Source organism: Heterodontus francisci, chromosome 3 (assembly GCF_036365525.1).
Source record: "Heterodontus francisci isolate sHetFra1 chromosome 3, sHetFra1.hap1, whole genome shotgun sequence".
NCBI lineage: Eukaryota > Metazoa > Chordata > Chondrichthyes > Heterodontiformes > Heterodontidae > Heterodontus > Heterodontus francisci.
In genome coordinates, this window is record NC_090373.1 from 30,929,213 (window position 1) to 30,956,836 (window position 27,624).

A 27,624-nucleotide genomic window follows, 5' to 3' on the forward strand; every position below is an offset into this window, starting at 1 on the left:
CAGAGTAACCTACCTCAGGCATATTGTAGGACAAGGACAAGTGTTGCCAAGAACAGCGAAAGTACAAGCATTGGTGACGTTCCCTACCCCTAAGACTAAGTGACAAATCATGAGGTTCTTGGGGATGTGTGGTTTCTACCACAAGTTTGTACCAAATTTTAGTACCAAAGCTGCTCCACTGACAGATTTGCTACAAAAAAAAACAAAGTCGTGTGGTCAGGGGAGTGCCAAGCACCTTTTGAGAGGCTGAAAGCCATTTTGGTTAATGAACTGATTAATGAATTGACTGCTCCAAATTTCACTAAGCCCTTCAAGGTTGCATTTGATGCTAGTGACCTGGGGGTGGGTGTGGTCCTGTTGCAAAACCAAGAGTCAGATATAGAAAGGAGGTGTTATGAAAGTGCTTCCATTTTTTGTTAATTTTCTTTGAGGACCTGTGTTTTAAAACTCAAAAGATTCCATGGATGTGGTTTTTTTTTTACAAAGTTCACTGAAAGGACACTTGAGATGTTGTTTGAAAACAACCTTTGCTGGAAATCATGTGCTTTAAGCTCAATAAACAACAGAACATTTGGCAACTTGGGCAACATGTTTGCAGAGAAGCCACATGTCATGGTTTATGGAGGTCAGGAGGTTGAGTTGCTTTTTGGGGTTTGGATATTGTTTTCAGTTAAGTTGGGGTGTGAACTGTTATGAACTGTTGGTGTATTGTCTGCCAAGGAAAAAGAAACCTCAGCTCATTTTTCCTGCACTCTCCAAGAGACCCTGAGAAGGCCATTGTATCAGCTCCTCTTTCCTCTTGTCTTTGGAAACGCCCTGCGATTCAAGTATGGGTTAGCTGAATCTCCTGATGCCACATGTCTCCTGGAAAGCCTACCAGACAATTTCTCGACAACTCCAGAACGAATTGCTTCTGAAAATATCCCAGTGACCCATCTCCGTATACCCCGAAGCCAAACCACAAGGGACAACCGACTTCCTTCCATATCTTCACTTTTTTCTTCAAGAATTAGCAAGTATTTGGCCAAAGTATTCTTTTGTCTTTTTTTTTGTAACAGACCTCTACAGAGAGAATTTGTGTATTTTTTTTCAGTGTGTGTGTGGGAAATTTAAAAAGAGAACTTTCATATTTCAGTCTGTGTGTGAATGCTTTGCTTCGTTACTGGATAAATCTTGTTTGATAAACTGATAATTTGGTTGTTCATTAAAGAAACCTGGTTGGTGTATTTTATTCTAGGATAAAGAGTAGAGTATATGATTGACTGCATCGGTAACTGGGTAAACATTTAAATATACGATGTAACCTGTGGAGAAGCAGAACCCGAAAAGTCAGTGCACTCTTCCCACTTTGGTCGTAACACCATGTACATCCCTTGTGCAATAAAAGGCTTTACTCTTCCTTTTCCTACCACTCCTACATGGTGCAACCCCTATGGCTTCAGCAGAGGGAGAGGCAGGCTTCTCAGATCCCTGCTTCAACTGCTGAGATGCTCTTGGCCAATGATCTCTGGGCTTTGGAGTCCATGAGGGCCCCACCAAAGGCTGCTGCTTCTGCACCTGTGCATGGTCAGACTCGGCCATCAGGACATGAGGCAGCATGTCTGGTACTGACTGAGGGGCTGCCAACGACTGAGAAGTGGAAGCGCTTTGAGTGGTTTTCCTACATCTGTTCCCCTTTACGCCATCATCCCTTTTAGCACTTCACTGCTACCAATGTGCTGAATAGCACTTAACTGCGTTTGATGTTCCATGGAGCTGGCTGCTGTATGACATTTCAAGATGACATAATCACAAAGCCCTGCGACGTCAGCCCACTCATGCATTCGCTGTACACTCGTGGTGTGTATGCTCGCACATTGCATGTTTTCTGGTACTCTTTGTTGATTATCCTTTTCATCGATGGCCCCCAGGGTATAGAATCTGTGTACAGCTGAGTAGAGCTTGGAGAGGGCTGTACGCTCTGATGCAGACTTTTCATAGTTGTCCCTGCCACCACCACGTGGTCTTGCTCACTTGTGAAGTGAGAGACACCAGGTGAAAACTCCGCTATCTAACTGGTCCCACTGAAGTGCGAGTATCAGAGCTGATGCATGGTAAGTCTGAGTCCTGTAATGGTGTATCCTCAGGTGAATCAGCTCCTCTGAGGATTCATCGTCTGCGATGCCCATGGACTCCTTTTGCATGCATGAAGGCCCTGACGGAGAGAAAAGATATGAATGAATTACCACTGGCAGCATAAGAATGTTGTAACTTCTCATTATCAAGTTGATTATATTTTTCTTGCTGTTGAAATCAACTCAACATGCCTGAGTTGTATGACATAAAGGTGGCTGATATTTAATTGTGCACCATGTAGTTGGGAGGCCCCCTACTCCTCATCTCGAATGGCCAGTGATGGCGAAATGCCACTGACCTGCAGTGCTTCCTCCTTTGCAGTTGTTAATTGTGATATCTGTGGAAGACCACCTTTGGTTCTCTTCCTCAAGTTCTGTGCTCTCTATCGCAACAGGGAAGAGACTTATGACTGACTGTAATGGCGTGTGTTCACTTTATTAATGGGAGTGTATTTGGTGAGGGTGACTATCAGTGAGAGGCATGAAATTGCATAAGGATCGGGGTGAGTCGCAGTGGTGGATGTTTGATGGGGATAAGAGGAACTGCATTGAAAAAGGAGGGTGGGTGTGCTTGCAAAATAAGTGTGTGTGAGGAGTTATGTGATGGAGTAGGCTTGAGGTAGCATGGTCATTTGAGACCTTGGGGTGGTCATCCCTACCCTTTTGCGAGCTGCCCCAGGTCCAGATAAGGGTCCCATCCTCATGGTTACAAGCCATGACCAACTGCAGCGAATTTTTGGTGGTGATAGCAGAGGAGTTAGAACCTCGAGGGACAACATCTGCTTACAGGCAGAGGATGCTTCAGGAAGAGGAAGGATCTTTAAAGCACACATGAGAAAGGCAACAAGAAACCACTTTGTATACTTTTTCCCTGGTCATAATGCTCATGGAAGTTAAAAATGGGAAGTTCTTACAAGCAACTGAAGAGGAAAGCGCAGGACCATGAGGCGCAGAAAAATGAGCAGAGGACCTGCCCTTGGTGAGGTCATTGAAGCACTTATTGCACTGAATCCAGGAACATGGTGCAATGCTCCCACTGCTGTCTTCCTGGGCCACCTCCAGCCATGCTTTCTTTGTGGCAGCAGCAGGTTTCTTCCTCCCGTTGCTGGGGAACAGTATCTCTCTGGTTCCTCACTGCACCTAGCAGTACATCAAGCTATCATCATTGAATTGAGGCAGAGCTCTTGACTCCTGGATCCATTATGAAATGTCTGCCTCTCTTTGTCCAAACACCCAACTTCTCCAAATTTCATCTTTGGATTAGCCTTTTAAATACTGGAGTTGACATCGTGGATCCTCGTCACACAATCGGCACCACACTCGGAAGTAAAATGATAATGAGGTGGTTGCATTAAAATGCCATAAACCAACTTACTTCATGTGATACTGGACTCTTCCCCCGCCTCCCCCCACCACCACCTTCCTGCTCCCAAAGCACCTCCGAGTTAATACCTGAACCATTAGGTTTCGGCTCTACCTGATTCTTTCCCCCCGCATCTCCCTCCCCCCCCCCCCCCCCCCCCCGCTCCCCACCGCCACTTTATCTTCCCTTGTCTTTGTTCTATATGTTTTATCTTATACTAGCCGATCTCTGTCAGTCAGTCATTAGTCTCTCTCAGCAAGACTATCTGAGGTTTAAAAAAAGTTGGTAGTTTTAATGTGAAATTCAAATTGAAAAACTCGTGGAATTTATTTTGTCCTTATGTAATTTGTAAAAGCAAACAGAAATACCTATAAACTGCAAAAAGACACAAACACAAATTGACATTTATAGAAAAATATAAACATTTTTTATAGAGAATAATTATTTACAATTCTAAATATAAGCAGAAAGCAGAGTTGGTGCAATCACTCTTTTATGCCTTGCTAAAGAAAGTTTTCAGTTCATTTTACAGCTTGTTTCTGGTATGCTTTACATGCCAATCTTCTCAGTTGTGAAAATTGGGGAATAAAAGCCCTAAAGTTAATGCTTTATAGAAAAAGAATCAGTTAAAACACATTTCTGCTTACTGTTAAGGGTATGGCTTACAACAGCAGGTTCTAGTAAGCATTCTGTTTCAGAAGTGAAAATGAGAACTTGATTTGAATGTGAAACTTTACCTGAATAAAGCTGTTAACATCCATTTGTCAGCCGATTGTCAAATAATTAGAAGAAACAGAGAAACTGTTACATAATAAGGAAAGAGAGGGCTGAATTTAGTGTGGGCCCAGAAATGGGCACTGTTCCCATTTGTCATGTGGGCGGCCTCCCCATAGTGATCACGTGGCGGGGCTGGGAGGCGAGATGCTGAATACGGTGTCACATGACTCTGGAGCAGATGCTGACCCCAGCCCTGCTTGCATTGCTTCCTTGCATTCACTTGCTGCTAGCTGTTCAAAACTGTGACCCATTTTGCATTGACTCGGAACCACCCCCCCACCCCAACCCAGACCCAGCAGGATGGCAGTGCCGAGACACAGGGTGATCCCATGGTTTAGTGAGTGATGCCTCCCTCCAGATTCTCCTCCACACTGCAAGGGAAAGGCGGGAGGTTCTCTTCCCCAGCAATGGCAAGAAGAGGTCCTCCCATTTGACCAAGCAAGCCTGGATGGAGATAGCTGAGGAGGTCAGTAGCCATGGGGGCACCGCCCCCCCGGCCCCCACTGGAACTGGGTACAGTGCCACAAGAGGGTCAACAACCTCCTGCGTTCTGCCAAGGTGAGTACTCCCCTCCTTTCCTTTTTAGTAATTTTAAGTGGCTGTGCAGGAGGAAGCAGGGCATGGGGAGGGTGGCACTACAACAGCAATGGCAGAGAGGGCTAGGGATCACCTCATCCTGAGATGCATGACTGCATCTCAGCCACAGGCCACCTTCTTTCACAGCTCATCCCCCATAACTCCCCTGAGAGCAGATGGTAACATGAGATATATGTGAAATACCAGTTGGGGATGAGGGACTGACACTAGCAGAGCTGTCATGTTAATCTCCCTGTGAATTATAACTATCTCCATCTCTCCTCTTGCAGGACAAGAGGGCCCGCAACAGGAGGGAGACAGTTCAAACAGGCAGAGGCATACTGGATCTTGGGCCTCTCAGCACAGCTGAAGAAGAGGCCTCAGAACTGGCAGGGATACAGGGTGCCCACGCCATATCCGATGGAGAGGCTTGAGTCTGCATGCAAGAGAGTGAGGATTGGCTTCCATTCACATACAGATCACTTCTGCAGACCCACCTCGCATATGGTTGGAATGCTGAGATGTGCACAGTCTAACCCACACATTTTTGTTCTCTCATACAGGTCGGCGTCTACAGAAGACTCAACCAGAAGGGGGACAGCCATCCACCTCTGAGGTTGAGGAGCAGCAGTCAGAGGATGCACCATCCCATAACTCTCCTGCATCTTCCACCAGCTCAGATACTTTCACCTCTGTGGGTTTCTCCTCGGCTGTAGAATCAGGGTTACAAGCTGATGAGATCACACACACCCAAGCAGCTGGCTGAAGCTGAGACAGCGGAGGCCACTGACAGTCAGAGGACTGTGCATGGCCAGGCCGATGCTGAGCCCCAGGCTGCTGTCGAGCCTCTGGCGTCCACAACACAGGACATGCTTGAGTTGCAGAGGCATACAAACATACGAATTAGGAGCAGGAGTAGGTCACTCGGCCCTTCGAGCCTGCTCTGCCATTCATTACATTCATGGCTGAACTGATTACTCCACATTTTCACTTCCTCCCGATAACCTTCCACCCCTTTGCTTATGAAGAATCTATCTACCTCTGCCTTAAAAATCTTTAAAGACTCTGCTTCCACTGCCTTTTGAGGAAGAGAATTCCAAAGACTCACGACCCTCTGAGAGAAAAAATTTCTCCTCATCTCTGTCTTAAATGGGCAACCCCTTATTTTTAAACAGTGACCCCTATTCTAGATTCTCCCACATGGGGAAACATCCACCTTGTCACGACCTCTCAGGATCTTAGATGTTTCAATCAAGTCACCTCTTACTCTTCTAAATTCCAGCGGATACAAGCCTAGCCTGTCCAATCTTTCCTTTTATGACATCCCGCCCATTCCAGGTATTGGTCTCTGTACTGCCTCCCACGCATTTACATCCTTCCTTAAATAAGGAGAACAATATTGTACACAGTACTCCAGATGTGATCTCAGCAATGTCTTGTATAGCTGAAGCATAACCTCCCTACTTTTGTATTCAATTCCCCTCGCGATAAACTATCAGCTTTCCTAATTATGTGCTGTACCTGCATACTAACCTTTTGCGATTCATGCACTAGGACACCCAGATCCCTCTGCATCTCACAGCTGTGCAATCTCGCACCATTTAGATAATATGCTTTTTTATTCTTCCTGCCAAAGTGGACAATTTCACACTTACCCACATTATACTCCATTTGCCAGGTCTTTGCCCACTCACTTAACCTGTCTATATCCCTTTGTAGCCCCCTTATGTCCTCTTCACAAGTTACTTTCCTACCTATCTTTGTGTCATCAGCAAATTTAGCAACCATACCTTCAGTCCCTTCATCTAAGTCATTTATACAAGTTGTAAAAAGTTGAGGCCCCAGCACAGATATCTGTGGCACACCACTTGTTACATCTTGCCAACCTGAAAATGACCCATTTATGCCTACTCTCTGTTTCCTGTTAGCTAGCTAATCTTCTATCCATGCCATGAGCTTTTATTTTCTGCAATAACTTGTGATGTGGCACCTTATCAACTGCCTTCTGGAAATCTAAGTACAATACAACCATCGGTTCCCCTTTATCCACAGCACATGTAACTCCCTCAAAGAACTCCAATGAATTGGTTAAGCATGATTTCCCTTTCACAAAACTATGTTGACTCTGCCTGATTACCTTGAATTTTTCTAAATGCCCTTCTATAACGTCTTTAATAAAAGCTTCTAACGTTTTCCCTAAGACAGATGTTAAGCTTACTGGCCTGTAGTTTCCTGCTTTCTGTCTCCCTCCCTTTTTGAATAAAGGAATTACTTCTCTATTTTCCAATCAAACGGAACCGTCCCCGAATCTAGGGAATTTTAGAAAATTAAAACTAACGCATCAACTATCTCATGAGCCACTTCTTTTAACACCCTAGGATGAAGTCCATCAGGACCCAGGGACTTGTCAGCCCGCAGCTCCAACGATTTGTTCAGTACCACTTCCATGGTGATTGTAATTTTCTTGAGTTCCTCCCTCCCTTCCATTTCCTGACTTACAGCTAATGCTGGGATGTTACTTGTATCCTCAATAGTGAAGGCTGATGCAAAATATCTGTTCAGTTCATCTGCCATCTCCTTATTATCCATTATTAATTCTCCAGACTCACTTTCTATAGGACCAATGCTCGCTTTGTTAACTCTTTTCTTTATTAAATAACTATAGAAACTCTTACTATCTTTATATTTCTAGCTAGCTTTCTCTCGTACTCTAATTTTACCTTCCTTATCAATCTTTTAATCATTCTTTGCTGTTTTTTATATTCTGTCCAATATTCTGACCTGCCTCCCATCTTTGCACAATTATAGGCTTTTTCTTTAACTTTGATACTATCTTTAACTGTTTTCATTAATCACGGATGGTGGGTCCCACCCTTGGAATTTTTCTTTCTCGTTGCAATGTAACTATTCTGTGTATTCTGAAATAACACCTTAAATGTCTGCCACTGCATCTCCATTGACCTATTCCTTAACCTAATTTGCCAGTTCATTTTAGCTGGCTCTGCTTTCATGCCCTCATAATTGCCCTTATTTAAGTTTAAAATACTAGTCTTGGACCCACTCTTCTGTCCCTTAAACTGAATGTAAAATTCCATCATATTATGATCACTGCTACCTAGGGGCACCTTAACTATGAGGTCATTAATTAATCCTATCTCATTGCACAATACCAAGTCTAGTATAGCCTGCTCTCTGGTTGGTTCCAGAATGTATTGTTCCAAGAAATTATCCCAAAAACATTCTATGTACTCCTCATCTAGGCTACCTCTGCCCATCTGATTTTTCCGGTCTATATGTAGGTTAAAATCCCCCATAATTATCACTGTACCTTTCTGACAAGCTGCCATTATTTCTTCCTTTATACCCCGTCCTACAGTGTGGTTAATGAAAGGTGGTCTGTACACCACTCCCATAAGTGACTTTTTGCCTTTATGATTTCTCATCTCTACCCAAACTGCTTCTACATCCTGGTCTCCTGAACTTAGGTCACCTGTCTCTATTGCGCTAATACCATCATTAATTAACAGAGCTACCCCTCCACCTTTTCCTAGCTTCCTGTCCTTCCTAAATGCTATGTACCCTTCAATATTCAGGTCCCAATCTATGTTGTCCTGCAGCCATGTCTCTGTAATGGCTATCAGATCGTACTTATTTATTTCTATTTGTGCTCTCAGTTCATCTGTTTTGTTTTGAATGCTATGTGCATTTAGATACAGAGCCTTTAGTTTTGTCCTTTTATTATTTTTGTAACCTGTAGCCTTATCTGTTGATTTACTCTTAGATTTGTACACTCTGTCTTTTCCTGTCACTGTCTGTTTATCATTTTCTCAAATTAATACCTTTCTCTCTTGCCTTGTCTCTACTCCTTGATTTACCTTATCTTCCCAAATTTGATCCCTTGCCCCCACTATTCAGTTTAAAACCCTCTCTACTTCCCTAGTTATGCAGCTCGCTCAAACACCAGCTCCAGCACGGTTCTGGTGTAGACCATCCCAACGGTACAGTCATCACTTTCCCCAGCACTGGTGCCAGTGCCCCACGAACCGGAACCCACATCTACCACACCACACCAGTCTTTAACATCTGGTGCAGATGCCAGAGGTCGTACAAAGCCATGAGCAGATGTTGGAGGAGTCCATCCATGTTACTGCCATGTGACTGTATGGCTTCCTCCATCGAGAGGTTGGGGACCCTCATGGAGAGCCAGATCCCACAGATGTGCACAACCTGGACACCATCGCCTTGGCCATGAGTTCTCTGCAACAGTGGTAATGCAAGAGAAGAACATGGCACCTGGAGTCTTCTCCAGCTCCTCATCTTTCTCTGATAAGCAGGGAGGTTCCAGTGAGCCTCGAAAGGGAGGAAAAGAGGCTGGCCTCCAGAGCTGGGGATCCCCTCAGGGCACTCTGTGTGGACAGCAGCTCCTCCGTCCCTCCGCCAGTGAGACCAGCTCCAGCAGCTGAGGTGCCTAAGGAGAGTCCTGGACCACTGGAAGAAACCCTCGGGCAGCCAGGGCCTTCCAGGCGTCAGGCAGACAGAGGATGGCCGCTGAAATCATAGGCCAAAGGCAGCATGATCAGCAGATTGCCTCCAGCCTAGCTGTGGCGCTACGTTCACACCTCGTAGAAGCACTCACAAACGTATAAAGAAAAGCACCTAGACACACTTGGGGGTCCACGGGCATTTGATATCTGACATATGATGCTTCATATAAAGTTCTTTTTTCAAGCCATTAACGTTCATTTTGTAAAAGAGATTATTCGATCATGCCTTAATTGTGAGCTGCTGACTTAATCCTTCCCCCTTAGTGCAAAGCCAACTAAGCAACAGCACTCATTTAAATATGGTCTCCCATGGGCACTAACATCTGTTTCAGCTGGGTGCTAGGCACGGAACACAAATGGAAAGGAGGCAACAGACTACATGCATTGAGGTCAGTCTTTATTGGATTATCTATGAGTGGGCATCAGGGTGGCTGGAAGCAGGTGATTATGAGATTGTTTCTTGCCTCCTTGGCATGTCACTCAGTCTGCCTGGCCTCTGGTGCAAGGCTTCAACATCCAGTCTTGCTTGCTCCTCCCCTCCTCAATGTCCTCCTCATCAGTGGAGGAGTGTCACACAGGCATCTCATTGTTATGCAAGGCCTTCCCGCTCTATTGTGCTAGATTGTGCAGAGCACAGCAGACCACTACAATACGCAATTGAGACAGCAGAATCTCGTCTTCAGCAGCCCAATGGCCTGCTTGATGGTTGTTTGGGTGGAGCCGTGGCAATTGTATCTCTCCTCTGCTGAATTGCAAGGGTTCCTCACGGGCGTGAACAGCCAAGACTTCAATGGGTAGCCCTTGTCCCCAAGAACCCATCCCTGAAGGCGAGCGGGGGGCCTGAAAAGCTGTGGCACCTCGGAACGTCAAAGTATGTAGGCGTTGTGGCTGCTTCCCGGGAAGCGGGCACACACCTGCAGGAAACGCTTTCGGCGGTCACAGACGAGTTGAACGCTGATGGAATGAGAACCCTTCCTGTTGATAAGACAGCTGGCTGGTCCATGGGAGCCTTGTTGGCCACGTGTGCAATCTATCACACCTTGCACCCGAGGAAGTCCAGCGATGGTCCCGAATCCAGTGGCCCTCTCTGCCTGACTGCCATGATTGGTCCGGTAACACACATAGTCATCAGCCCTCTTGATGCAGCAGTGAGCTTCTGCCTTTGAGACCCCACACATGTCCCCAGTGGATCCTTGGAAAAATCCAGACGCATAAAAGTTTAGTGCCTTGGTGATCCTCAGAGCCACAGGCGTAGGGTGACCCCCAAATCCTATAGATCATAACTCATCTTTCGGCAGGGCACAAAAGTCGGTGACGGCCTCCCTAGAGAGGCATAGTCTTCGCTGGCAATGCTGCTCAGACATTTGGAGGTAGGTGAATCGAGGCCGGCTGCTGTCACAGTCGTCATGGAGCTTCACAGGCAGGTGCAGCTGCTTCTGGGCCCTCCCTCCGTCGGAGACGCCATATCACGCATGGGAGTCCACAAAGACAGGATGTATGAGACCCATGCAAGGTGACCAGTGGGCCTATAGAGCACTCTCCGTGCCCTGGCAACAGAGGTTTTGTTACTTCTCCCGACAGTATCCCTATTGGCCCTCAGTGCCCACCCTTGCTGATGTCCAACCCTCTCATTCAGCAGTACTGGAAAACACACATCTCACCCAATAGTTTGTCACCCAATACAGCTACCCAAACCCAAGACACCACCCCCCCCCCCCCACCTTTTGCAGAGCCCCTGAGACCCCGAGCCCCACTACAGAGCCCCCAAGACCCCAATCCCCATTGCAGAGACCCCGCACCCCCTTGCAGAACGCACAGCAGTACAGTCCAAAAATGGCCCCTGTAACCTCCTTTCCCTCATGCAGTGCTGGTCATGGCTGCCTCCCGGTCACAGCACTGAAGCCTCACCTCGATGACAGCAGTTTCAACGATTGTGAACCTGAAAGCACGTGAGTGCTGCCTGCAGCCAAATTATCCCACTGCTGCGCGCCCCCCCCACAATTAAATCACGACAAATGAGATGTGAATGTATTGAAAGTAAGTGTTCTACAATTTAAAATACATTTCCGTTGTGTCGGGGCGTTGATTCCGCCTTCTTGTTTTCCCGCCGCTAACTAAATCCGGAACCATCACAACATCGGATTTCCAGGCAGATGCTTCCAATGCAATTCTCCATCTCCCCCTATGCCACCATTCCCACTTCAAACGGTCACACAAAATTCTGCGCGGAGTGTGCAACTTGTACAGTGGGAGAATTAACCTGATGCATGTGCTGAAATCCCGCACTTTGAACATGCTAAGACTGCAGAATCCAAAGAATTGCAGCAGAGTGATAGCTGTGGGAACATATCAACTGCAAGCCTAAGTTTTTGGGAAATCTGAGGCCTTGATGTAAAAATTTTAGTAAAGGTTTTAAAAGTCACAAAATACAATTCTGTATGGTTAATTTAATGTTATAAAACAATAATTTATTATTTTATTTTGCTTTTAACGTTATTTTGGAAATTAGAAATTTTAGTTACTTAGAAACTAATGGACGAAAGGAAATGGGAATTGTTTTGAATGGTTCGATTGGTTTGCCTTCTATTTTTCATTGTAACTTTTCCTAACTAGCCATTTGAGATTAGTTGTTCTCATAAGCCCTAATATAGTTTCTCATTTGGTAGTCTTCTAGCCACTTTCCATGCTTTTTGCCACCTCTTCACTTCTGATTTGATAGAACAATATGTGATGGAACCAACTAAGGTTAGAGCTATCTTAGATCTAGTATTGTGCAATGACGTATGTTTAATTGGTAATCTCATAATAAAAGATCCTCTGGGAAAAAGTGATCATAATACAATTGAATTCCATTTTAAGCCTGAAAGTGACATACTCCAGTCCCAAACAAAAATCTTAAAGTCAATTACGTAGGTATGAGAGGAGATCTGGTTAAGGTTGATTGGGTAAATATTTACTGCAGTACCTTTTAATCTAAACAGAGAGAAGCATTTAAAGAAACAATTCAAAATGTTCAACAAAAATACATTCCTTTAAAAAAAGCCAAACCTCAGCAAGAAAGATCTATCTGTGGCTTACTAGGGAAGTTATTGATTAAAAGAAGAGGCTTATAATGTTGCAAACAATAGTAGTAAGCCTGAGGATTGGGAGAGTTTCAGAAATTAGCAAAGGATGACAATAAAGTTGATAAAAAGGGAAAAAATAGAATGAGAGAGTAAACAAGCCAGGAATATAAAAAAACAGATTTTATGAGCTTTTACAAGTATATAAAAAGAAGCTAAAAGTAAACTTTAGTCCCTTAGAGGCAGAGACAGGAAAAATTATCATGGGAATGAGGAAATGGCAAAGACACTGAATAAATATTTTGTGTCTGTATTCACAGTAGAAGACAAAAATTGCATACCATAAATAGAGGGTAACCAAGGGGCTAGTAAGAGTGTAGAACTTAAGGTAAGAGAAAAAGTATTGGAGAAACCTAAGGGAATAAAAGCTGACAAATCCCCAGGACCCAATGACCAACATCCAAGGGTTCTAAAAGAGGTAGCTGCAAAGATTATGATTTTCCAAAATTCCCTAGATTCTAGAATGGTTCCAACTGATTGGAAGTTAGCGAATGTAACTCTGCTATTCAAGAAAGGGAGGAGAGAGAAAGCAGGGAACTACAGAACAGTTAGTCTGGCATCAGTTATTGGGAAAATGCTGGAATCTATTATTAAGGAAGTCTTAACAATGAACTTAGAAAATCACAGTATGATGAGACAAAGCCAATATGGTTTTACGAAAGGAAAATCGTGTTTGACAAAATTACTAGAGTTTTTGAGGATATATCTGGTAGGGTAGATGAAGGGAGCCAAGAGATGTAGTATACTTGGATTTCTAAAAGGCATTCAATAAGGTGCCACACAAAAGGTTAATATGCAAGATAAAGGCTTATGGAGTTGGGGTAATATACTAGCATGGATGGAGGATTGGTTAATATACAGGAAGCAGAGAGTAGGAATAAATGGGCCATTTTAAAGTTGGCTGGCTGTAACTAATGGAGTGCCACAAGGATCAGTGCTGGAGCCTCAGCTATTTACAATCTATTATTAATGACATAGATGAAAAGACCAAATGTATCTAAGTTTTCTGACAATACAAAGGTAGGTGGTTATGTAAGCTGTGAGGAGGACACGAAGGGGTTACAAAGAGACATAGACAGGTTAAGTGAGTGGGCCACAAGGTGGCAGTTGGAGGATAATGTGGGGAAGTGTGAGGTTATTTACTTTGGTAGTAATAATACAAAAGCATACTTTTTAAAAGCCATGTGCGCTCAGAAGAGGAACACAGAAAGTCAACATGCAAGTACAGCAGGCAATTAGGAAAGCAAATGGCATGTTGTCCTTTATTGCAAGGGGATTGGAGTCCAAGAATAAGGAAGTCTTGCTACAATTGTACAAGGCTTTGCTGAGTCCATACCTGCACAGTTTTGGTCTCCATATCTAAGCAAGAATATACTTGCCTTGGAAGTCGTACAGGGAAGGTTCACTAGATTGGTTAATGAGATGAGAGGGTTTTCCTATGATGAATGGATGAGTAAATTGGGCTTATACTCGCTGGAGTTTAGAAGAATGAGAGTGAGCTCCTATTCCTCTGTTCCTATATTCATGCAATATAGAGTTGAAATACAGTGTGAAAAAGTATGGAATTCTTCTAAAGTTAAAGTATATATTATAAGTATAAGGACCTGATTTCTAGCTAATGAAGCTGCTTAAGAACAGCCAGTGAAAAAGAAATTAATTTTCCTGTCTAACTTACCATCATCAGTAAATTTACATCGTTTGCTAAATCATACATATCTTTAGGGCTGTAAATGCACCTTGAATGTACTACCTAAAATAGCATTAATGGCTACTTACAGAACAATCCATTCCTAAATCGTAACTGATGCTAATTCAGGTCCTTCATGCTGTCAACCTGAATTACTTCTTTAAGCCTATCCATGGTATTAAACAGTAGTTGTTAAAACAAAATTGTTAAGAACATCAGAAATGATTATGTTCAAATTACTTGGAGACATGTAATTAGGATATTTTTGATACAAGTTAAAATGCAGTACTACTTTCAGAGTAATACAATTCATATGACCATGGTTTTTGTGTTTTTTTAGGTTGCCTATAAGGGTTCTGCAGTGGACATGGGAGAACAGTGTGAAGCAATTAGTGACAGACTGCTATGTTTGGAACACCAGCTGCAAATGGCAATTAACAATCAAGACGACAGTCTTACTCATATCCTTCAGCTTTAGGATCGTAGAATTTAAAGTTGGCTTTGCTGCAAAGCCTGCATTATCAGCCTTTGATGGGAAATATATATGTAAGATTACATAAGTTTTCACTGTGATAATTAGCCCTAAAATGATCCTTCACAGATTCATGGAGATTTGTTCAAATAGCATTTTTTCTATTGAGCTGTACTTTTCACATGATTGAAAAGTTATTAAAAGTTCAGGAAGAAGAGTTGTTATTTAGCACACTATATTGTTCTAAGTGAGGTGTTTGGTACAGTGCTGCACAACAGACTTGTGAGCAAAATTATAGCTCATGGAATAAACCGGACAATCGCAACATGGATACGGAATTGGCTGAGTGACAGGAAACACAGAGTAGTGGTTAATGGATGTTTTTCAGGCTGGAAGAGGGTTTGTAGTGGAGTTCCCTGGGGGGTCAGTGTTGGGACCCTTGCTTTTCCTGATATAAATGAGCTAGACCTTGGTGTACAGGGCATAATTTCAAAGTTTGCGGATGATACGAAATTTGGAAGCATTTGTGAACTGTGAGGCGGATAGTGTAGAACTTCAACAGGACATAGACAAGTTGGTGGAATGGGCGGGCAGGTGGCAGATGAAGTGCAATGTGGAGAAATGTGAAGTGAAATGTTTTGGTAGGAAGAACATGGAGAGACAATATAGAATAAAGGGTACAATTCTAAAGGGGGTGCAGGAACAGAGGGACTTGGGTGTATATGTGCATAAGTAATTGAAGGTGGCAGGACAGGTTGACAGAGTTGTTAATAAAGCATACAGTATCCTGTGCTTTATTAATAGGGGCATAGAGTACAAGAGCAAGGAGGTTATGTTGAACTTGCATAAGACACTAGTTCAGCCTCAGCTGGAGTATTGCGTCCAGTTCTGGGCACCACACTTTAGGCAGGATATGAAGGTGTTAGAGAGGGTGGAGAAAAGATTCATGAGAATGATTCCAGGGATGAGGAACTTCAGTTATGAAGATAGATTGGAGAAGTTGGGACTGTTTTCCTTGGAGAAGAGAAGGCTGAGAGGAGATTTGATAGAGGTATTCAAAATCATGAGAGGCCTAGACAGAGTAGAGAGGGAGAAACTGTTCCCACAGCTGTACAGTATAGCCAGCGCATCTCCTCCCACTCATGATCCCATCTGGATTCATCCTTGGCCTGCTTTTCCTTATCTACATGTTGCTTGATATCATCCTCAAGCTTGATTAGCTTCCATACGAACTCTTCAGAATGCCCAGCTTTTGTTCTCCACTACTTCCCTCATCCCCATGATTGTGCCTGTCCTGGCCGACTACATGCCTGATATTATGTTTTGGAGGAACAGTAGAAAGACCTAGCCATCACTTTCAGCCTCCTTCCACTGATTAGTAGACTGTAACTTGTGGAGTGCTGCAAAGATCAGTGCTGGGGCCTCAGCTATTTACAATATTTGCTAATGACTTCGATGAAGAGACTGAGAGTAATGTACAAAGTTAGGTGGGAATGTAAGCTTTCAGGAGAAGGCTGCCAAAAGACAGGTTAAGTGAGTGGGCAACAAGGTGGCAGATGGAGTATAATGTGGGGAAGCATGAGGTTATTCACTTTAGTAGAATAGAAAAGCAGAATATTTTTTTTTAATGTGTTAAGCTTTTACATGTTGATGTTCAAAAAGACTTGAGTGTCCTTGCACAAGGAACACAAAGTTAGCATGCAGGTACAGCTAGGAAGGCAAATGGCATGTTGGCCTTTATTGCAAGGGGACTGGAGTATAACAACAAGGATGCCTTTTTACAATTGTATAAAGCTTTGGTGAGACCACACCTGGAGTACTGTGCGCAGTTTTAGTCTCCATATCTAAGGAAGGATATACTTGCCTTGGAGGCAGTACACTGAAGGTTCACTAAATTGGTTCCTGGGATAAGAGAGTTGTCCTGTGATGAGAGGCTGAGTAAATCTCTTTCGAGTTTTGAAAATGAGAGGTGATCTCATTGAAAATTGCAAGGCTCTGAAGAGGTTTGACAGGGTAGTCAGTGAGAGGTTGTTACCACTGGCTGGGGAATCTAGAACATGGGACACAGTCTCAGGATGAGGGGTCGATTATGTAGAACTGAGATGAGGAGAAATTTCAGCGGGTTGTGAATCTTTAGAGTTCTCTACCCCAGAAGGCTATGGATGCTCCATTATTGTGCATATTCAAAGCTAGGATAGATAGATATTTGATCTCTCAGGGAATCAAAGGATATGGGGAGCAGGTTGGAAAGTGGAGTTGAGGAAGATCAGTCATGATCATATTGAATGACAGAACATGCTTGAGGTCTACTCCTGCTCTTATTTCTTATGATTCCATCATCATCCTCTGATCCCACATGCTCTCCATTACAAAGAGTACTTACTCTCAACTCTGTAACATCATCCGCCTTCGACCCTGCCTCAGCCCATCTGCTACTGAAACCCGCATTCATGCCTTTGTCATCTTCAGACACAACTATTCCCGTGCTCATCTTCCACCCTCTGTAAACACAGCAAGCAATTAGGAAGGCAAATGGTATGTTAGCTTTTGTTACATAGGGAGTATAACAGTAAAGATCTCTTACTACAATTATACAGGGCATTGGTGAGGCCACACCTGAAGTACTGTGTGCAGTTTTGGTCTCATTACCAAAGGAAGGACATACTTGCTCTAGACAGAGTTCAACGAAGGTTCATTAAACTGGTTTCTGGGGTAAGGAGAGATTGAGTAGACTAGGCCTGTATTCCCTGAATCCTAGAAGAGTGGGAGGTGATCTTATTGAAACATACAAAATTCTTGACAGCGTAGATGCTGAGAAAATGTTTCCCTTGGCTGGGGAATCTAGAACGCGAGGTCACAGTCTCAGAATTTGAGGTTGGCCATTTAGAACTGAGAACTGAGGAGAAATTTCTTCATTCAAAGGGTTATGATCTTTGGAATTCAATACTCCAGAGGGCTGTGAATGTTAAGTCTTTCAGCATATTCAAAACTGAGGTCGATAGATTTTTGGGTGCTAATGAAAGGTTATGGGGATAATGCAGGAAGTTGGAGTTTTAGAAGATCAGCCATGATTGTATTGAATGGTGGAGAAGGCTCGAGGGGCCAAATGGCCTACTCCTGCTCCTATTTCTTATGTAATTAACTACAGATTATCCAAAAATCTGTTGTCCATATCCTATCCCACACAAGGTCCTGCTTACCCATCACCTCAGCCCTCACCAACCTGGCTCCTGGTCCCCGAACACCCCACATTTAAAATTCTCATCTTCGTGGCCTCACTCCTATTTCTACACCACCCATCGTCCCCTTCCCTGCCCCCCATCCCCACAAAAATCTCTCTGTTCCCCTGATTCTGACCTCTACTGCATCACTTCTCCCTTTACTCTACCATTCCTGGCCTGGCCTTCAGCCACTTAAGCCTCACATTCTAGAATTTCCTCCCTAAACCTTTCAAACTCTCCACTTCCCTCTCTTTTTTGAAACCTATCTCTTTGAACTAGGTTTTGGTCATGCGTCCTAATATCGCTTTAGTTGGCTCAGTATCCATTTTTCCCTTGCGCTTCTGTGAAGTAGCTTGGATGTTCTTTCTATGTGAAATACACTATATAAATGCAAGTTATTAATCTTTATAACACTTTCTGGGACACTATTATTTACCTAAAGCTCAATGTTATAGGGCTCCTTTAGGTACCAACCAAGAGTAGTTTTTTTCCTACACTTTTTGTTTTGCTGTCAATTATACAATTATTAAACAACAAAGATGCTTAAAAGATGTTAGTGACATGGTGAGTTTGACTCATTGGTGAGTTACTCTATATTGCTAAGCACATTGGTGAAGTTATTTTGTAGAATGAACTGATATAAAAATTAAAATAATTCCATATAAGTGGTAATTATTTAATTACAAAATATTTCGAATTAATTTGAAAATGCAGTTATTTTAGCTGTGCCCAGCTGGTGATACTTTAGTCATTTCAGTTCAATTAATAACTCCAGTAGAACATAACTGCTAATCATCTCCATGTTTCATCCTTAATAACTGCCCACAGTATCTACAGAGAGAAATCCAGATGGTGAAAGAAACACTTCAGGCAATGTTGAAACAGCTTTTGCCCTTAGAAGAGGAAGAGAAAGAAGAGGAGTCAAGAGATTTTGTAGTCGACAGCTGGTGACTAAAAAGTAATTACTTGAAGGCAAATACATCTGATGTTGGCTTATAACATTCCACATGAAGACACTTTTATTAATTGTGTAATGTCTTAGCAAACCTTAGATTCGAAGACAGTAATTACCCAGTTGCAAAAATATGACATGCAGCTATTATAAAGCACTTAATTTAGTTTTTGAAAATTCAAGTGTCAGGGTTTGAATTTAATGACATTATCTGCCTTACATCAATAACTGTTTCTAGTATCAAATTTAATCAAGTATGGTCTTCTTTGGTATTGTATCTAATACTGTAGAAAAATCAAGACTAACATACAGCTTTTGATGTTTTATATAACAAACAATTGGAGCAGTTTCAAATATTTCTGCTCTTCTAAAAGGTAACCCCTCCCATCATTTGTGCTTGCAATATTTTTTTACTAAATTATTTTTAATATTTTCTGAATGTCTGTTTTCATCAAGATGATTAATAAAGAAGAATGGGGCATTTTCTACTGAGTGCAGCTACATCATTGGGCACTCAGTTCAACATTAATAAGTTTCCTCAATCAGCTTTCTTATTCATAAACCCAATGCAACATTGTGCTGTGTTACATTCAGGAAGACTACACACAGACAAAACACAAATAAAACTTTTTTTTGCAGGATCACAAGAGCTAGGTCCATAGTTTGCAGCAGAAGTTAGGAGGTGGTCCAGTTGGTGCTGTAAAGAATATTCCATGATAATGTTACAACCAGATGAGAAAGGGGTTTAGGGTTCCCTCTCAACCTTCACCTGGTCTTACCATAACAGCGTTTAATTTTAAACACACCGTGTTTTTAGCTCCCCTTTGGTGAATCCTGGTTCACTAACTGCCAATTATAAGGCAAAGAAACTGGCCAAACAGGTTTTCTTAGGTTTAAAGAAAAAAGGTTGAACTTTATTAAACTTAAACCCTAATACAGTTAACGCCTACAGATACGCGACGCGCCCACGCTAGCATGCATATGCGATACACACATGCAGATAGAGACAGAAAAGAGAAGAAATAAAGTGGAAAAGTTTGACGCAATATCTGAAGATGGTTTTGGTTACTGTTCTTCGAGCTCGCTGTAAGGTTCTTGATTGTAGGTAGGTCTTGCTTTTTGTTGGGGCCCAGTATTCTTCTTAAACCTTGTTCGATGTAGGAGACCTTTTTCTCTTGAAGTTCATGTGTCCTCAGTGGGTCCAGAGGCTTGTGAGAAAGATATGGGAGCAGACAGGAGAGGTCTTCTCACTCCAGGAGCAAACAGTCTTTCTCAGTTCAAAAAAACCCTGGACCAACCAGTTAGTCACGTGACCAGCTGGCGCTTGCAGCAACCGCTGCGGCCCAGGGAGCCCTTCCGCCTGTTTGAGTCGCTCGGGATCTAATTTTCATAGGCGCATTATTCTAAATGTTCTCAAGTTTGTCTCCTTCATCTGAATTGCTTTTAGACCCAGTACTAGAAGATAATGGCCCAGAATTTCCCTGGAGTATCTGCCAGGCTCTCACCATAACTCCAACAGAGGACCAGTGGAACTCACCAGAAAATCGCAGGGACTTAGTTGTGCTGGGTTCTTGTCATTTCCAGCAGCATCATAAAGGGCAGAAACACCATTTACCCCTTGCAAAGCCAATGATGTTGGGGGCAGCCCTGGGCATTGGGTCTCCCAATTCTAGGAGTTAGCACTTCTTGGTTCAGGTAGGGCTCAACTTGGGGTTGTAAGGCCCACTGAGGGAGATGAAGTGCCTCAGATTCCATATGGTGGAAAGTGAGCTGTAGTAGGGAGATCAGGCTAAAGGGGTGCTGAATGGGAATCTTGAACAGTTGGGAAACAATTCTCCCCAACCTGGCAAATTTTCTTACTGCATGGGGCAGGCAGTCAGGCACTACTAAAAATGTACCAGCTGGCCCCATGCATATTAGATGTCCTCCCACTGACCCTGCAAACTCTGTTAAGATTAGAGTTGGAGGGAACTGGTGGGTGTAATTCCAACATAACCACTGGGATCATGGCCTGTGAATTTCTGGGTCTAAAATCTTCAACAGTGATTTCATTGTCGATGCCTGAGATGCTACTTTTGGTGGAACTGTCATTGTCTACATAAGAAGGCACTCTTTGAACATCCTTACACAGTGATTGTCCATATTCTACAGGATAATGGCCAATGAAGCTCCTGCAGAAAACTGAACAGGTAATTCCAACAGCACAAAGTAGTTTCCTTACTATTTACAGCTTGCACCCTGTTTGATTCCATTGATTCTGCTCAGGTACGTAGAGGTTCAGTGCAGTAGTCCTAGTGGGCCCTTTTCCCCTCATGGAGATAGAAATTAATTCAGATTTTCTGCCTGTTTCCACTTATTCAGAATTGGGCAGAGGGTGCCTTACTATAAGAAATCTTTACTGACATTATGCATCTATACTATACTCCAGTAGCATTTCCAGTAAATATATTTATAGACCACTGCAGATGAACAAATATAAGGACTCTGCCCTAAAGGCCTGCTACCCGACCCAAACCTGACGGGACCCGACGACATGTGTCGGGTTCGGGTCAGGTTGTTCTTCCAGGTCCAGCTTTCAGGCTCGGGCCGGGTCTGGGTCGGACACACAGTGTTAATTGGATTTGAAAGGTTGTTTAAAAAGATGAAGATTGCAGCCACGACTCAGTGATTGTTTGGTCACGAGTTAAACAGAAACCCATGGAGTTGTACCCAGAAGGTTGTGCCACACTGTACCAGTATCTGTATTACTTAAAATAAAGAGCAATTGCCCGCAGGCTCAGAAAATATCATTATACATTACCTAGACTCCTGCTTTACAGGTTGAAATACTTGCTGCAAGTGTATCCAGTGAGCAGCTGAGATGCAGAGACCAGGAAGGTCCTGAGTGATTAATTATTATAAAATATACAGTATTTATGTAAAAAATATAAAATGATCACTGTCAGGACTCTAGTCTACACACATACAGTACTGTACAGAATGACAGTGAGAGAGAAGTAGTTTTAGGAATGGGCTGAATTTTCCTCACATTGGTGAATTGGTCTTTTTTTTTCGAGATACAGCACTGAAACAGGCCCTTCGGCCCACCGAGTCTGTGCCGACCAACAACCACCCATTTATACTAATCCTACATTAACCCCATATTCTCTACCACATCCCCACCATTCTCCTACCACCTACCTACACTAGGGGCAATTTACAATGGCCAATTTACCTATCAAGCTGCAAGTCTTTGGAGGTGGGAGGAAACCGGAGCACCCGGTTTCCACCACGCAGACACAGGGAGAACTTGCAAACTCCGCACAGGCAGTACCCAGAACTGAACCCGGGTCGCTGGAGCTGTGAGGCTGCGGTGCTAACCACTGCGCCACTGTGCCACCCATTGCGCCACTGTGCCGCCCATGTAGTGGGAATACTGCCTGTCCATGTAAATTCATCACTAACCTGCTGCAGTTGTATCCAAGGGCCCTTATTTGCTCGGCAGGGCAGGTTTGGAGTATTAGTGTGATTCCTGCCACTCAGTGGAAAGGAAATGCAGTTCTGCGGCAGTCCATTGAACTGCAGCGTCACTTTTCTGCAAGAATGTCTGAAGAAGCACCAGCTGCAAAAAGGACTAGAGTCTTTTATGACCTCAGATGTCCCAAAGGTTCATTACAGCTAATGAAGTACTTTTGAAGTGCAGTCACTGTTGTAATATAGGAAATACAGCAGTCAATTTATACACAGCAGTTCCACAAAAAGCAATGAAAAATAATGACCAGATAATCTGTTTTAGTGATGTTGGCTGAGAAATAAATATTGGCCTGGACACCGGGGAGAACTCCCCTGCTTTTCTTCAAATAGTGCCACAGGATCTTTTATGTCCACCTGGGAAGGACCTTAGTTTAACATCTCATCTGAAAGATGGCACTAACAGTGCGGTGCTCCCTTGGTACTGCACTGGACCATCAGCCTAAATTTTGTGTTCAAAGTTCCTCGAGTGAGACTTGAACCCACTACCTTCTGACTCAGGTGAGAGTGCCACCCACTGAACCACAACTTGCAGTTAAGGCGGCCGGATTTTGGGACATATCCATGGTGGTCTTTTTTACCAGAAGTGAGAGCCAGAAAAGTAAGACTACTGGTCACTAACAGTTGGAGGCAGATAGTGCAGTTTGGAAGCTGGTGGAGACAGTCAGCTCAGCCTGCACCAGGCCAAGAACTATTAGACAATGCCAGAAGGGGGTAATGACCTCACAAGGGTGGTCAAGTTAGGCTTAGGCACTGGTACCAATACAGACTTTCTACTACTCATTCAGCCTTCACTCACCTTTTTACCTTCCACTCTCACGACCCAAACGTCCTAGAAATTGTAGGCAATCAAGCAGGAAAGCCTATGGGAGACCATGAGGCTAAAGGCAAAGTACAACAGAAGGTTGGTGAAGGCTGGACAAGGATGATCATATGTAGTCTGCTCCATGGGCCTTCATCAAAGTATTCCAATGCTCTTACATTCAGCAACCATTTTCTCAAGGTGAAATATGCATAGCAAAACAAGCTGTTCTGTATTTCATATCATAGGGGACACTTTGTGCTAAGAGGCCAGTTACTCAGATGGCTTGTCCACAACTGCCACTTCTTCACCAGCATCTTAGCAAGAGACATCCACTCAGCAAGAAGTGGCTACTGACTCCAAAGGATTGTCATTGGGTGAAGCATTGAGCACCAGCAAGAGTGAGTACCTAGTACTGGGAGAGAGGGAAAGTGCACTTCCTGGGGGAGGGTGGGGGGGGGGGGGGGGGGGGGGTGGGGGAAGAGAGAAATTACCACTCTAAGCTGTGGAATCTAGAGATCCAGGTTTCAGGGGCTCCAAAGCTATAATTAGGGATCATCGATCTTATGGAAGCACTTTCCATGGAAATGACTGTGATGATGGACAATTGGGAGAAGCCCACTAACTACATCTGCAGCCACTTTGGAGGAAATTTCTCACAAACTGCAGAACACCCTCAAGGCTGTGACCACCCAGGAGATCAAGACAGTAGGAAAAGTTTGTAAAGAAATCGGTAGCTTTTGGAGTGGCAACTAACAGTGTCACCATGGATGTTTTGAAGAGGACTTTTCCACAGGGCTTCCAAGACTTGGTTAAGACTATCTGGCCAGTAAAGTTTCTGAACTTGTGCTCAGCACTACTGAGTTGCAAGGAATTGACACAGATATTTCTGTCTCCGGAGTGTGGGATTGAGCTTACGCGTGAGGGAACTTCAGACACGGGCCCAGTATGCCTTGCTGTAGCAACAAAAGGCTGCCATTAGCTGGTGCCTCTGGGACCGTTGTTTCCCTGAGACACAAGTCACTTTAGGCCTCTGAGGCTCCACAGGAGTTGGTGAAGACTGAACCTTGAAATTATGGACATCTCTGACAAAGAGGGAAAAATATAAGGGAAGACATGCAAAGTACTTCAGAAATTTGCATCTACTTGCTGGTAGAGAGGATTAAAAAGTATCCAGCCAGTGACCTACCTTGTCCCTTCTGGTGAGGTAATTGAATTTCTGCCTGCACAGCAGCCAGATACACTGTATATTGCTGCTGCCACTTATAAACTTCAGGCTCCTGCCATACGTTCGTCTCTCAGTCTTTGACTCCTTCCTTCTGTTTGCTGGGAACAACATTGTCCATCTGTACAGGCTGCAACAGGATCTCAGTGTTGTCATTGTCAAAGCATGGCATCATGCTTCTTCCTTGAGATGCACTGGTCATACTAGCCTTGTTGAGGTGCACTTATCATACTAGCTTTATTGAACAATAGGTGCAGAGTTGTACATGAAGACATCTAAAAAGGGAGAACAGGACTGCGCAGCAACTTATCAATTAATAGGGCTAAAACTGGATAAAATCAGATAAACAGTCACAGCTCAGAGACTACCACCTAAAATGGAAAAGAGGTAGCCAGGAATGTACAGAATGCACAGGAGGCTTCAAATCACAAAGAACCATGCAGCACAGAAGCAGGCCATACAGCCAATCATGCTTTTGCTAGGCCGAATGTCCATTTAAGATTGGTACACCCTTTAAGACCCCACAAAGGCTTCACTCGCCTCCAATATTTCACCTGGCCCATGCCCTCCATGTGTAAATTAACATCCAGCGGAAACTGGCGCACAATAGTCAAGGTCCTGGTAAAGTACATTTCTGGCGCATTCTACCTACCACACTCTGGGAATGTCCTGAGAGGAAAATTAGCTCTGTTGTGAGTTATTGGGTGTAATGCACCAAGGAACATTTTTATATGTTGCGATATAATAAATTAATCTCTCATGGCTTTGCTTACAGGCAATTTTTTTTTAATCTGGGAAAGTGACCATGAAACTGTCAGAATTTCGTCAAAACCCAAACTCAAACTAATGTCCTGTAGGGAAAGAAACTTGTTGTCCTTATCCAGGCTGGCCTACATGTGACTCCAGACCCACACCAACATGGTTGATTTTTAATTGCTCTTTGAAGTGGCCTGACAAGCAACTCAGTTATATTCAGCAGCTACAATCCACATGGACTGCAGTGGTTCAAGAAGGCCTAACGTCTCCTGCTCAGGGAGATTAGGGATAGACAATAAATGCTTCGCCAGCAATGTTGACAACTTGCAAATGCATTAAAAAAAATTAAGCTTTCTTGCTCCACTATAAATGCCAGAAATCTATTACAATACTTAGCACCCAATTAGTTACAATTACATGCATATTTTATTCCTTTGAGACCTTTTAATAACCGATTTATAAGAACTACATGAAGAGATAACTGCAAATAAATGTAAATACAAAAGGCACTACCACTATCTGTCAAAAGTATTTATAATCCATTGAAAATGTGTTTTTTAACTCTTAATGACTTTGATAAGGTAGACAGCTCAAGAATAACCACATAATTTAATACTTGTCTTTTGTACTTGGGTTTGACAGTTTGTTAATGTTTTGAATAATTAGTTAAATTTGTATATTATAATACATATTTACAGCTCTTCCTGTGCAACTTATTGAATAACACAGGGAATCCATTTGTAGACGACAGGAAGTTGTTCTCTACATGTATGTGGTTTATATACCATTAAGAATATATAATAAACTGTAATAATTATATGAAAAGTTGCTGAGAGTATTTTATTATCAAATATGGATCTTATAATACCAACTTATGTCCCTGGTTAATTTGAATTCTCACGTGTTGCTTAATTCGCTATCAAAGCTATGAATACTGCGGCAGTTTTTGTCCCCTAATTTTGGCTGCTTTGCTTTGTGCACAAAAATCTGTTGTGGGATGGTGCAAGCCACCACCGAGAAAAGAACTAGGTAAGAGAGAATTTTTAAAAAGGGGAAATGAAAAAATAATACACAGGAAGAACAGAAATATGTGTCCACCTTTATACCAACGTTTGACTCAAACCTAGATTCCACCCAAGATAGTTTCTGAATACCATCTTACTGAGAAAACTGTAATTCATTTTACTCACCTCATGCTTTGGAATTTTTTTTTATTCTTTCATGGAATGTGAGCATCACTGGCAAGGCCAGCATTTGTTATCCGTCCCTAAGTGCCCTTGTGAAGGTGGTGGTAATCTGCCTTCTTGAACCGCTGCAGTCCATCTGGTGCAGGTACACCCACAGTACTGGTAGGAAAGGAGTTCAAGGTTTTTGACAGTGAAGGAATGGCGATATAGTTTTTTTTATTCATTCATGGGATGTGGGTGTCACTGGCTGTGCCAGCATTTATTGCCCATCCCTAATTGCCCTTGAGAAGGTGGTGAGCTGCCTTCTTGAACTGCTGCAGTCCATGTGAGGTAGGTACACCCACAGTGCTATTAGGAAGGGAGTTCCAGGATTTTGACCCAGCGACAGTGAAGGAACGGCGATATAGTTCCAAGTCAGGATGGTGTGTGACTTGGACGGAAACTTGCAGGTGGTGACGTTCCTATGCATCTGCTGCTCTTGTCCTTCGAGGTGATAGAGATTGCGGGTTTGGCAAGTGCTGTCTAAGGAGCCTTGGTGCGTTGCTGCAGTGCATCTTGTAGATAGTACACACTGCTGCCACTGTGCGTCAGTGGTGGAGGGAGTGAATGTTTGTACATGGGGTGCCAATCAAGCTGGCTGCTTTGTTCTGGATGGTGTCAAGCTTCTTGAGTGTTGTTGGAGCAGCACCCATCCGGGCAAGTGGAGAGTATTCCATCACACTCCTGACTTGTGCCTTGTCGATGGTGGACAGGCTTTGGGGAGTCAGGAGGTGAGTTACTTGCCGCAGGATTCCTAGCCTCTGACCTGCTTTTGTAGCCACGGTATTTATATGGCTACTCCAGTTCAGATTCTGCTTAATGGTAGCCCCTAGGATGTTGATAGTAATGCCATTGAATGTCAAGGGGAGATGGTTAGATTCTCTCTTGTTGGAGATGGTCATTGCCAGGCACTTGTGTGGCGCAAATGTTACTTGCCACTTATCAGCCCAAGCCTGGATATTGTCCACGTCTTGCTGCATGTGGACATGGACTGCTTCAGTATCTGAGGAGTTGTGAATGGAACTGAACACTGTGCATCACTGAACATCCCCACTTCTGACCTTGTGATGGAGGGAAGGTCATCGATGAAGCAACTGTAGTTGGTTGGGCCTAGGAAACTACCGTGAGGGGTTCCTGCAGTGATGTCCTTGAGTTGAGATGTTTGGCCTCCAAAAACCACAACCATTTTCTTTTGTGCTAGGTATCTAAACATAGAAACATAGAAAATAGGAGCAGGAGTAGGCCATTGGGACCTTCGAGCCTGCTCCGCCATTCAT

At 43.4% G+C, this 27,624-nt stretch overlaps 1 protein-coding gene across 9 annotated transcripts in view; it reads left to right on the forward strand.

The window, feature by feature from the left end:
• The window catches only part of disc1 (DISC1 scaffold protein), a 156,183-nt gene extending 133,773 nt beyond the window's left edge, over window positions 1-22,410 (forward strand). For 2 of the 9 annotated variants that reach the window (XM_068020854.1, XM_068020863.1), the window contains 2 exons: window positions 14,524-14,643; window positions 18,702-22,409. In XM_068020854.1, the coding sequence (XP_067876955.1) occupies window positions 14,524-14,643; window positions 18,702-18,827 (246 nt within the window). In that variant the 3' untranslated portion in view covers window positions 18,828-22,409. Of the gene's footprint in view, window positions 1-5,120; window positions 5,281-5,393; window positions 5,471-12,040; window positions 12,120-14,523; window positions 14,644-18,701 lie in introns of those variants that run through there. The other 7 variants (XM_068020820.1, XM_068020872.1, XM_068020804.1 and 4 more) reach the window with 6 other exon arrangements.
• Window positions 22,411-27,624: the final 5,214 nt, after the last annotated feature.